Source organism: Dermacentor variabilis, unplaced genomic scaffold, assembly GCF_050947875.1.
Source record: "Dermacentor variabilis isolate Ectoservices unplaced genomic scaffold, ASM5094787v1 scaffold_13, whole genome shotgun sequence".
In the NCBI taxonomy this organism is placed as follows: domain Eukaryota; kingdom Metazoa; phylum Arthropoda; class Arachnida; order Ixodida; family Ixodidae; genus Dermacentor; species Dermacentor variabilis.
Genome location: NW_027460291.1, coordinates 32689929 through 32702792, shown reverse-complemented (window position 1 = coordinate 32702792; position 12864 = coordinate 32689929). Strand labels below are relative to the sequence as shown.

At 46.6% G+C, this 12864-nt stretch overlaps 1 protein-coding gene across 2 annotated transcripts in view; it reads left to right on the top strand.

Annotated features, from left to right (window-relative positions):
- The window catches only part of Mp (collagen XV/XVIII-type protein multiplexin), a 448114-nt gene that overhangs the window by 421187 nt on the left and 14063 nt on the right, over positions 1 to 12864 (top strand). For both annotated transcript variants that reach the window (XM_075677559.1, XM_075677558.1), the window contains one exon: positions 2941 to 3056. In XM_075677559.1, the coding sequence (XP_075533674.1) occupies positions 2941 to 3056 (116 nt within the window). The remainder of the gene's footprint in view (positions 1 to 2940; positions 3057 to 12864) is intronic.

Genomic DNA, 12864 nt, shown 5'->3' with positions numbered 1-12864 from the left:
CTAAACAGGCCTGTAGCTATCAACACCACTATAGCTATCAAACACCGTAATCCCCAGTACTAAAGTCCAAATGTGTAGGCGGATAGATGAAAACGTGCTTTGAATAAAAAACTCTGTTTCACCCAAAAAGCAAAGCACCGATTGCGATAGTAAATTAGTACACAGGTATGAGAAGTAAGGATAGTAGTTTTATCTCCCACATAAACTTTTCAACATTCGCTAACTAAGTTAACAAGCATGGCGCTATGTGCGCACAAGCAAACGTGAACACATCGCACTTGATGACCGCGAAAAGTCGCTGTCAAAACGCCGGAGTGAGGGAGCGCGGCAGCAGCAGCGAGCGAATTGACCGTCGTGCTGCCTCTCTTTTTAACACTAACTCAGCAACCAGAAAACAGCGCACACGACGCGATCAGCACTCGGCGCACTGTGCCCATCGCAGATCGCTTTCAAGATGGGGCCCACACGGCTGCACCCACACGTAGTAGCCGCCGGAGTAGAACGCAGTGGCGAAGGCAGAACGCCGACGGCGATGGCAGAAATGCGCCATGAGTGCCGATTGTTATCGCAATAAAAGTCGCCGACGTGGTCCATAAAAAAATCCTGTAGCTGCTCTTGTGGAATGATTAGCGAAAACAGTTTGGAGATGTTGTTCAATGATCATCGTATCGCGATGAAAATGCAGTTAACCAATCATATATCGTGCGTATCTAGATATCCTCAGCACAGTTTAAATATAGAAATTATTTGAAAAATATAGAAGTAGTCTTATGAAGGTGAGACTTCAAACAGGCAGACATAATTCTGTTTATCATTGAAGGAAAGCAAACTAATTAAAGCGCGATTCACTTCGGCAAATGCCAACACAGCAGAAAATCTGCAAAACAGCAGGTAATAGGAGCGGGCTTTAATTTAACATTGACTAGACTTCAAACGCGAAATCAAGACGCGAACAGCGTGATCCTAAATGCCATCGAGAATTACGAGTGCTTGTCAATGCTGCTTTCCGTGTCTTGATCTTACGCTTGAAGTATACAGAAAATACGTAACTGAAGATGTGTCCGGCTAGTTACCCATTACTTTCCGGTCAGCTCGGTTTCGTAAAAATTGCCAGGTTTTATTGGAGTTCTAAAGAGAGCATATTGGGACTGGTTCAAGTCGAGTTGGAGACATTCTTTTGCAAACAGCGTGAATAACGTGACACAGACGCAGGCACACGACACAGGCGCTGGCTTCCGACAAGTATGTTCATTGCTCGAGCGCAGAATATATAGGCAGGGAAGTAATAGTAAAAACATAAATGGCATGGAAACACGAAAAGAATGATTTGAGATTACATGTGGGCGGAAATCGGTTAAATTTGCAGATACGCGATTTCCTTGTCTACTAACAGGATGGATTTCCATCACGTTGGGTGATGGAAAATGCTTCGATAATTTCACGCGTGCTCTGGTCTGCGTGCTTTTTGATGACAGTGACTTGTTTGTTCTTTTGTTTGTTTTCTGTTGTTGGCGTGCTCCCGGCGGCACTCATTGAGGCAGCGTCCCGTTTGTCCTACGTAGGAGCGCCCGCACTAGAACGGTATTTCATACGCGACGCCTGTGATGCAGCTGGTGAAGGGCTCCTGATGCTTCTTGTCGCAACCTTTCTTGTGGGGGTTGTCTTGGTTGACCCTTCTGCATGAGGTGTTCAGCTTTCCTGGGGCTGAAAAAAGAACCGAAACAGCCGCCCTTCCCGCGGCCTTTTTCAATCTGTGCGATACCCCGTTCACGTAGGTAATGACAGCCGTCTTCTAATTATTGATCTCGGTTTTCCGTATCTTCTTTCTTTGGTGCATTTCCGCTAACATGTCTTCCGCTAGCTGTACCAGGAGGACGCTCTGAAAACCAGCCCACAAAAGCTGATGAACCTGGCCTTCAAAGGCTATTTAAATCTCGTGTATGCATGATCTTTGCAATGTATTACGGAAGGCGGCTTTTGCTATTATCCTCTTCACTAACCTTGAGTGAGCCGACGAAAAAGGCAAGAGGATTTAAGCTGAACGGTGTGCATATACCTTCAGCATACATGTTCTTTCTTGAACAATAGGAGAAAGTCCAGAAAGCGCAAGGTCTTGTCCTCCGGTAGTTCCTTTGTGAGCGTGAGAATATTCATATTATCTACAAAGCTTTTGTAGACGACTTATACCACTGAAGAAGATACGGAAAACGGAGATCAATAATTCGAAGGCGGCTGTCATTCCCTATGTGCACGGGGTATCGCACAGATTGAAAAAGGCCGCGGGATGGGCGGGTGTTTCGGTTCTTTTTTCAGCCCCAGGAAAGCTGAACACCTTATGCAGAAGGGTCAACCAAGACAACCCCCACAAAAAAGGTTGCGACAAGAAGCATCAGAAGCCCTTGACCAGCTGCATCACAGGTGTCGCGTATGAGCTACCCTTGAGGTGCGGGCGCTCCTACGTAGGACACACGGGACACTGCCTTATTGAGTGCCTCCGGGAGCACGCCAACAACAGAAAACAAACAAAAGATCAAACAAGTCACTGTCATCCAAAAGCATGCTGACCAGGGCGGGCGTGAAATTATCGAAGCCTTTGCCATCACCCAACGTGGTCCTACATGCATCATTTCACCATCCATGCATATTAGACAAGGAAATCGCGTATCTGCAAATTCAACCGATTTCCGCCCACATGTAATCTCAAGTCATTATTTTCGTGTTTCCATGCCATTTATGTTTTTACTATTACTTCCCTGCCTATATATTCTGCGCTCGCGCAATGAACATACTTGTCGGAAGTCAGCGCCTGTGTGCCTGTTTCTGTGACCCATTATTCGCGCTGGTTGCAAAATAATGTGCTCGTACCAACAAGCCCGGCTAGCCTCTATTCCTAGTTGTAGACGCGTCGCTAATGCGAGGTTTTCACCGTTTATCTTGCAGGGTGAGGTGGTGTTCAACTCTTGGCGAGAGCTCTTTTCCGGCGGTGGTGGCATGTTCCCTTACCCACCGAGGATCTACTCATTCGATGGCCGCAACGTCATGACCGACAGTACCTGGTAAGGAGCACGAGCTGTCACGAGGGTCGATGTTTCGCGAGCACCACTTCATGTCTAGCGATGGTTCCTTGAACCAAGAGGGGGAAGAGGGATTAGGAGCTGCGCTTTCCACGGCTTCACGTACATTCGCTGCTGATTTCTCCCGGTGTGCGCTTGCGCGTGCGTGGCAAGCGCTATAGTACGTCAGGAGGGACGCCAAACTTCCCGCAGAGCATTGGCGTCAGGCTTTATTTCGAGGTTTTGCTATCTTTTTGCCCAAAAAGGAGAAAACGACCACATTCTTGTGTCCCTGGGGACACACCGATAGCGTCGCTTAGATATAGGGCTGAGAACGGCAGGCAGCGCTGGTTGCACTTCACTCTTATTTTACTTTCAGCGTCTAGGATATTCTAAAAATATAGCGAATTCTACAGATATATTTGAAAGAGTAAAAACTTACCCCAGACTAAGATTGTTTACAGCGAGTTACTTCATTCACTTTCAAACTAATTAATATGCTTCAGCAGGGCACATTGTTGGGTGAGTTGGTTCACACCTGCCTTTCCACTGTGCGTCGTGAGGCTGCGCACCGCCATTTGGGGACACGCATGTGTTCGGAGGAAGCTGGGAGCCCAAGAGGTGCTCGAAGCCTATCACATTAAGAAAAAAAAGTAATAAAAGTAATGGCTGTGTCAGTGTTCCACCTGTTTGCCTTTACAAGAATATGTGAATTTTTAGGTATTGCTTTAAGATGGCCTGTCTGCGCGGCGTGCGGCGTCTTGGTTGTGTGCTCATCTTTGGCGAACATATATATTTGGATTTTTTTGTTTGAAATAAAATTAGTTGAAAATCTGGCACTCTTTCTTTCGTCTCATTTTTTTCTATGCTATTTTATGTTGCGCCTCAATACCTTTACTAACAAACAAAGTAAATTTACTTTTGTGTGAGGCGTGCGATGCTTCCACACAAGGTGCAGGAGCACTCATTTTGCTGCAGGCCTAGACGAACCATAAAAATAAAGGGAAATACAAAGTGACGTGGATTGCAGACCCCCAGAATTTCCGAACTGCTTCCGGGCGTGATCACCATGTAGCTGAAGTAACTTGTACTTTCGGCGTCAGAATGTCAACCGAGACGGACATGCATGTTGCAGCCAACGTGCACCCAATGCATGCATGGTACACGGGCGTTTCCGCATTTCACCCGCATCGAAATGCGGATGCCGTGGCCGGGATTCGAAGCCGCGCCCTCGAGTTTAGTAGCGCAATGCCATAGCGACTACGCCACCACGAAGGGTGTCGGGTATTTCCAGAGTAAATAATTTATACCGGTAACTGAATTTCGCTTATTTAGCAGATTGACCAGTGATTATCGTGTGAAGTCTGGTCGCCGCCAGCACGCAGGGTGTGTCACCGAAAGAATAACCACTTATCTCTGCTGAATATTTTTTAAGCACAACTTAATGGATTCTTTGGAAGACCGAGCACAAGTATAGATGACAACCAGATAGTGAGCTGCTCTTTTTGATTAGATACCCCCAAACCTCTGTCTAAATAAAGACGAGCAAAGTGTCGCTCTGTAACGTAAAGCTATTCCAAACTATTTCTATTCCATTTATGCAATCAGTTCTCCATGATTAGCCAAAAATGTTTCGGGCTACCCTCATTTGGCCTGTCTGTCACGCGGTCACACAACCGCGAAAACTCGCCACGTCAAAGTGAAAACCACGGCGCTGCAATTTTGCTTCAGAGACTTTCCTTTCCTTCCTTCTTCTTAGCCCTTAAACTGGCTCTCCTAACTACTACACGCAGAGCCAAAGCAACAGCGCGCGCATTAGATCCCATAGATGAGATGAATATTTACAATTATTATTAGGGTTATAATTATATTCGAGTGCTGATTGCTGTGCTATCGTTTGTTAACGAAGCTTTCCCTCAAGTCTAAATATTTTAAGGCAGTTTGTCCTGTGCGTATCATGGCCACGCACGCTTATATCGCCTTCCGTTTCTCTACCCCGGGTGCGCTTTAAAACCACGGCGCTGCAATTTTGCTTCAGAGACTTTCCTTTCCTTCCTTCTTCTCAGCCCTTAAACTGGCTCTCTTAACTACTACACGCAGAGACAAAGCAACAGCGCGCGCATTAGATCCCATAGATGAGATGAATATTTACAATTATTATTAGGGTTATAATTATATTCGAGTGCTGATTGCTGTGCTATCGTTTGTTAACGAAGCTTTCCCTCAAGTCTAAATATTTTAAGGCAGTTTGTCCTGTGCGTATCATGGCCACGCACGCTTATATCGCCTTCCGTTTCTCTACCCCGGGTGCGCTTTAAAACCACGGCGCTGCAATTTTGCTTCAGAAACTTTCCTTTCCTTCCTTCTTCTCAGCCCTTAAACTGGCTCTCTTAACTACTACACGCAGAGACAAAGCAACAGCGCGCGCATTAGATCCCATAGATGAGATGAATATTTACAATTATTATTAGGGTTATAATTATATTCGAGTGCTGATTGCTGTGCTATCGTTTGTTAACGAAGCTTTCCCTCAAGTCTAAATATTTTAAGGCAGTTTGTCCTGTGCGTATCATGGCCACGCACGCTTATATCGCCTTTCCGTTTCTCTACCTCGGTTGCGCTTTAAAACCACGGCGCTGCAAGGTTGCTTTCCTTTCCTTCCCTCCTCTCCGCCCTTAAACTGGCTCTCTTAACTACTACACGCAGAGACAAGAAACAGCGCGCGCTTTAGATCCTATAGATGAGATGAATATTTACAATTATTATTAGGGTTATAATTATATTCGAGTGCTGATTGCCGTGTTATAGTTTGTTAACGAAACTACCCCTCAAGTCTAAATATTGTAAGGCAGTTTGTCGTGTGCGTATCATGGCCACGCATGCTTATATCGCCTTTCCGTTTCTCTACCACGGTTGTGCTTTAAAACCACGGCGCTGCAAGTTTGCTTTCCTTTCCTTCCCTCTTCTCCGCCCTTAAACTGGCTCTCTTAACTATCTACACGCAGAGACAAAGAAACAGCGCGCGCATGCGATCGCATAGATAAGATGAATACATATATATAGAAAAGCATCAGTCATAGCTCTCGAAGTATAATATAATATAATATAGAATAGCTCTCGAAGATAGCTATTCCGGCGGCTAGCTTCCCACGCTATGCGTGCCGCCTTCGCACCTGTTAAAGCTTTTCCTAGACGCTAGAGCTATACTATTCCTGCGCAACCTTGAGCGATCGGAAAACGCGTTTTCCACGCCTGGCCGGCGGAGAGGGGAGGCTTCGTTCCGGCCGCGAAGCTCTCCACATCCCCGTAAGGTGCCTGGTGGTGGTCTCGTGCTGACGATGCCCTCTCGGTGAGCGCATATTTCCCCCCTCATCTTTTAAGAGATTCAATACATACAAGCATTTGTCTCGCAAACCAGATTTATTTCAAGGGAATTTTCCACGTCTCAATAATTTCTCTCGTCGTATTCGAGTGCTGATTGCCGTGTTATAGTTTGTTAACGAAGCTTCCCCTCAAGTCTAAATATTGTAAGGCAGTTTTCCTAGTCTCTAAAGCCGCTCGAGTTCACGCTGCTCCTCTGGCGGCCATTTTTCCAAGAAATTATGCCTTCCAACCACTGTCGCGGACAACACCAGCCCCTTTCCACATAAGTATGAGGCTCGGAGCAGGAGCTATGGCGCTTGAAAGTAACCGCTGGCTTGACGAACCAACCGACTGAGCTACCTTTCCGGGCAACATTGAAGGATCACGAGTTCAAATCAGAAGTTATGTTCCTTTTTTTCCCTTTTTTTCTTTCTTTTTAATGTCTTTTCCTTCATTTTATCACTGTACGGAAACCCTCCTAAAAAATTATATATCCTCAATTATGTGTGGCCACACATGTGCAGGTCATAAATACCAGGTTCTCTAGGCGAGTGCCATCCATGCGGTATAACAGAGCTCAGATTGGCCCACCTTGACTGATCAAATTGGGCACCACAGTAGGTTAAATGAGGCGTACAACTCCTGCGGGACCCGCCGTGGTTGCTCAGTGGTCATGCTGTTAGACTGCTGAGCACGAGGTCGCGGGATCGGACCCCGGCCACGGCGGCCGCATTTCGATGGGGGCGAAATGCGAAAACACCCGTGTACTTAGAATTTGGTGCACGTTAAAGAACCCCAGGTGGTCGAAATTTTCGGAGTCCTCCACTAAGGCGTGCATAATCAGAAAGTGGTTTTGTCACGCAAAACCACATAATCCAATCTTTAATTTAACTCCTGCGGGGACGATAGAGTATCCGTCTCCAGTGCAAAAGGACCGTGATTCAAATCCCGGTGCAGCGCAATTCTCCACCGGAAAATACAAAAAAAACGTGTGTTGAGAAAATTGCACAAACAGGCCTGGAGTGCGGCCTGATCCCGGTGACCAGAACCGGTAACGCACTCTCTCACCAGAGCAGGATTGGCCACCCTGGTGCAGTACTTGGCCACAACCTCCTATATGAATACAACAATCGAACCCCGGCCCTCAGTCCCCAGCAGCCGCGAAGCAACTGACCACGGCGGCGGTCAGATCTGTGACGCTGCAGAGGCTGCTAAGAATACCTGGCTCCGGACAGGCCGCCATTGGAATCTGAACCTGGCAACGTTTAACGTTAGAACGTTATCTAGTGAGGCGAGTCTAGCAGTGCTATTGGAGGAATTAGAGGGTAGTAAATGGGATATAATAGGGCTCAGTGAAGTTAGGAGGACGAAAGAGGCACATACAGTGCTGAAAAGCGGGCACGTCGTGTGCTACCTGGGCTTATCGGAGAGACGAGAACTAGGAGTCTGATTCCTGATTAATAAGGAAATAGCTGGTAACATACAGGAATTCTATAGCATTAACGAGAGGGTGGCAGGTCTTGTTGTGAAACTTAATAAGAGGTACAAATTGACGGTGGTACAAGTCTATGCCCCTACATGCAGTCATGATGACCAGGAAGTCGAAAGCTTTTATGAAGACGTGGAATCGGCGATGGGTAAAGTCAAAACAAAATACACTATACTAATGGCCGACTTCAATGCCAGGGTAGGCAAGAAGCAGGATGGAGACAAGTCAGTGGGGGAATATGACATAGGATCTACGAATAGCAGAGGAGAGTTATTAGTAGAGTTTGCAGAACAGAATAATATGCGGATAATGAATACCTTTTTCCGCAAGCGGGTTAGCCGAAAGTGGACGTGGAGGAGCCCGAATGGTGAGACTAGAAATGAAATCGACTTCATACTCTGCGCGAACGCTGGCATCATACAAGATGTAGACGTGCTCGGCAAGGTACGCTGCAGTGACCATAGGATGGTAAGAACTCGAATTAGCCTAGACTTGAGGAGGGAACGGAAGAAACTGGTACACAAGAAGCCAATCAATGAGTTAGCGGCAAGAGGGAAACTAGAGGAATTCCGGATCAAGCTACAGAACAGGTATTCGGCTTTAACTCAGGAAGAGGACCTTAGTGTTGAAGCAATGAACGACAATCTCATGGGCATCATTAAGGAGTGCGCAATAGAAGTCGGTGGTAACGTCGTTAGACAGGAAACCAGTAAGCTATCGCAGGAGACGAAAGATCTGATCAAGAAACGCCAATGTATGAAAGCCTCTAACCCTACAGCTAGAATAGAACTGGCAGAACTTTCTAAGCTAATCAACAAGCGTAAGACTGCGGACATCAGGAACTATAATATGGATAGAATTGAACAGGCTCTCAGGAACGGAGGAAGCCTAAAAACAGTGAAGAAGAAACTAGGAATAGGCAAGAATCAGATGTGTGCGTTAAGAGACAAAGCCGGCAATATCGTTACTAATATGGATGAGATAGTTCAAGTGGCTGAGGAGTTCTATAGAGATTTATACAGTACCAGTGGCACCCACGACGATAGTGGAAGAGAGAATAGCCTAGGAGAATTCGAAATCCCACAGGTAACGCCAGAAGAAGTAAAGAAAGCCTTAGGAGCTATGCAAAGGGGGAAGGCAGCTGGGGAGGATCAGGTAACAGCAGATTTGTTGAAGGATGGTGGTCAGATTGTTCTAGAGAAGCTGGCCACCCTGTATACGCAATGCCTCATAACCTGGAGCGTACCGGAATCTTCGAAGAACGCTAACATAATCCTAATCCATAAGAAAGGGGACGCCAAAGACTTGAAAAATTATAGACCGATCAGCTTACTGTCCGTTGCCTACAAAGTATTTACTAAAGTAATCGCAAATAGAATCAGGAACACCTTAGACTTCTGTCAACCAAAGGACCAGGCAGGATTCCGTAAAGGCTACTCAACAATAGACCATATTCACACTGTCAATCAAGTGATAGAGAAATGTGCAGAATATAACCAACCCTTATATATAGCTTTCATTGATTACGAGAAAGCGTTTGATTCAGTCGAAACCTCAGCAGTCATGGAGGCATTACGGAATCAGGGTGTAGATGAGCCATATGTAAAAATACTGGAAGATATCTGTAGCGACTCCACAGCCACCGTAGTCCTCCACAAAGAAAGCAACGAAATCCGAATAAGGAAAGGCGTCAGACAGGGAGATACGATCTCTCCAATGCTATTCACAGCATCTTTACAGGAGGTATTCAGAGACCTGGAGTGGGAAGGGGGATAAAAGTTGATGGAGAATACCTTAGCAACTTGCGATTCGCTGATGATATTGCCTTGCTTAGTAACAAAGGAGATCAATTGCAATGCATGCTTGTTGACCTGGAGAGGCAAAGCAGAAGGGTGGCTCTGAAAATTAATCTGCAGAAAACTAAAGTAATGTTTAACAATCTCGGAAGAGAACAGCATTTTGCGATAGGTAGCGAGGCACTGGAAGTGGTAAGGGAATACATCTACTTAGGGCAGGTAGTGACCACGGATCCGGATCATGAGTCTGAAATAACCAGAAGAATAAGAATGGGCTGGGGTGCGTTTGGGAGGCATTCTCAGATCATGAACAGCAGGTTGCCATTATCCCTCAAGAGAAAAGTCTGTAATAGCTGTGTATTACCAGTAGTCACCTACGGGACAGAAACCTGGAGGCTTACGAAAAGGGTTCTACTTAAATAGAGGACGACGCAACGAGCTATGGAAAGAAGAATGATGGGTGTAACGTTAAGGGATAAGAAAAGAGCAGATTGGGTGAGGCAACAAACGCGGGTAAATGACATATTAGTTGAAATCAAGAAAAAGAAATGGGCATGGGCCGGACATGTAATGAGGAGGGAAGATAACCGATGGTCATTAAGGGTTACGGACTGGATTCCAAGGGAAGGGAAGCGTAGCAGGGGGCGGCAGAAAGTTAGGTGGGCGGATGACATTAAGACGTTTGCAGGGACAACATGGCCACAATTAGTACATGACTGGGGTAGTTGGAGAAGTATGGGAGAGGCCTTTGCCCTACAGTGGGCGTAACTAGGCTGATGATGATGATGATGATGATGATGATGCCGAAAAAACAAGTTTTATTAGCCGGATAAGACCCCGTGAAAAAAGGAATAGCTGTCTGCCTAGCAATCGCTCTGGCACTGGCTACGCGGAGCTGCCGGCGAGAACGAATTTATTTGCGTATAATAAGACAGGTTACATGTCAGTACAACGTTGTCAAAGATTTCCGACATGCGTGCGACATCGCTCTGCCTACACTTTTTAAGCTGAGGATCAGTTTTAGTGGCATTTTTAACCTTCCGTTGCATAACGCCGATATTTTCGACCAGTCACCGCAAGCTAAGCAAGCGGAAGTGGGCAAATCGCAGACGCCGGCAACGCCGTCCTCATACTCATCCTCATCCGGGGAGGGTTTCGTTTGGGCCGAGCTACTAGCGCAGTGAAAGTACTTTAATTCACTGCACTATCTCCGCCCCAACGAAACCCTCTCAACTTCTGTATCCTCGTCACCTCTTGCCAGCCAATAAGATAAGAAAAGCCCAAGGTAGGCAATGCTACTCGCTTTGAAATCAAACAAAAATGACCTACTATAAACAAGGAGAACATTTGATTGTGTGGTTCAAACGCTGCTGGTCGCCGCCTGATACTTGCGTCGGCGGCTACGTAAATTTGACGTCAGGATATTGGAATAAAACAGATTCGAATAGGGGCCCTATAGCGTAAAACTAGTCCAATCTGCTTTTATTCCAATCCTCAGACGTCAAATTTACGTAACCACCGGCGCAAATATCGGGTGGTAACCCGCAGCGCTGTTTGGAAAGCCTAATCAAACGCGCTTCTCGTTTATAGGATGTCACTTTCTTTTGCTTTCAAAACGAATAGAATTGCCTACATTGAGAAGTTTATCTTATCTAATTGGCTGAGAAGAGGCGGGGAGCACGCTCAAATGGAAAGAGTTTCACTGGGGCCGAGCCAGCGCAGTGAAAGTAGATAGTCCGATGAGGACGGTGGTGCCGGCGTCTGCGATTGGTCAGCTTCTTCTTGCTTAGCTAGTGGTGGCTGGTCGAAAATTGGCTGAGAAGAGGCGGGGAGCACGCTCAAATGGAAAGAGTTTAACTGGGGCCGAGCCAGCGCAGTGAAAGTAGACAGTCGGATGAGGAAGGTGGTGCCGGCGTCTGCGATTGGTCAGCTTCTTCTTGCTCAGCTAGTGGTGGCTGGTCGAAAATTGGCTGAGAAGAGGCGGGGAGCACGCTCAAATGGAAAGAGTTTCACTGGGGCCGAGCCAGCGCAGTGAAAGTAGATAGTCCGATGAGGACGGTGGTGCCGGCGTCTGCGATTGGTCAGCTTCTTCTTGCTTAGCTAGTGGTGGCTGGTCGAAAATTGGCTGAGAAGAGGCGGGGAGCACGCTCAAATGGAAAGAGTTTCACTGGGGCCGAGCCAGCGCAGTGAAAGTAGATAGTCGGATGAGGAAGGTGGTGCCGGCGTCTGCGATTGGTCAGCTTCTTCTTGCTTAGCTAGCGGTGGCTGGTCGAAAATCGCGGCGGCGTGCAACGGAAGGTTAAAAATGCCGTTAAAACGGATCCTAAGCAAAGTTGAGTTGGCAGAGCGATGTCGCCTACGTACCGGAAAGTCTCGACAACGTTATCCTGCCACGCAAAATCTTATACGCAAATAAATCCATGCCCCCCGGCAGCTCTGAGTAGCCAGTGCCACAGCGATTGGCGGCAGCCATCTTCTATTCCTTTTGGAACGGGGCAGTCTCCGGCTATTCAGACAAGCTTTTCTGTCCCGCATATAAATGCGTCTCTTACGCGTGCACGTCATTTTGATGTGGTGAGCTCTCGTGGTTTTGTGACGTCGCGTGACAAACAGGTAAAGTGGGCGTAGCCCAGAAACGTTTGACCCATAGCAATTGGTGAAACAACACCTTTTTCGCTAATGTCGAAAAAGCGTCCAATTAAAAATTATTATTTTTCTTTCGTTTGGTCTAATCATGCATAATCAGTCTGCACATATCATACTAGATGGGGCGTTTTGGCAGTTTTTGTGACGTCGCGTGACATGCAGGCGCAGTGGGTGGCGTCTCGAAATTTTTTTGACCAATCATGAAGGGCTGATTGCAGAATTGGAGTAGAAAAGTTTGGAGTAGCTTTACGGTATAGGGTCGCAATTTTACGTTATAGGGCCACTGGACATCTTCGGCTCATAAAGATAGCTTTCGACATATCTAAATTTAACTGTTGGCTAAGTTTCCCATTGCAAGAGTTCGTATTTGTATCTACTGCTTGATCCGCTATTGTCATGGTACGGAATGGCAACAACCACAAGTGTGCCGTGGCTTCGGGAAGCACACTGAACGCAAAACTAAAGAAAAATGCACCAAGCGTGTTCATTGCTTTCTACGCTTAACAGGAAGCTTTAG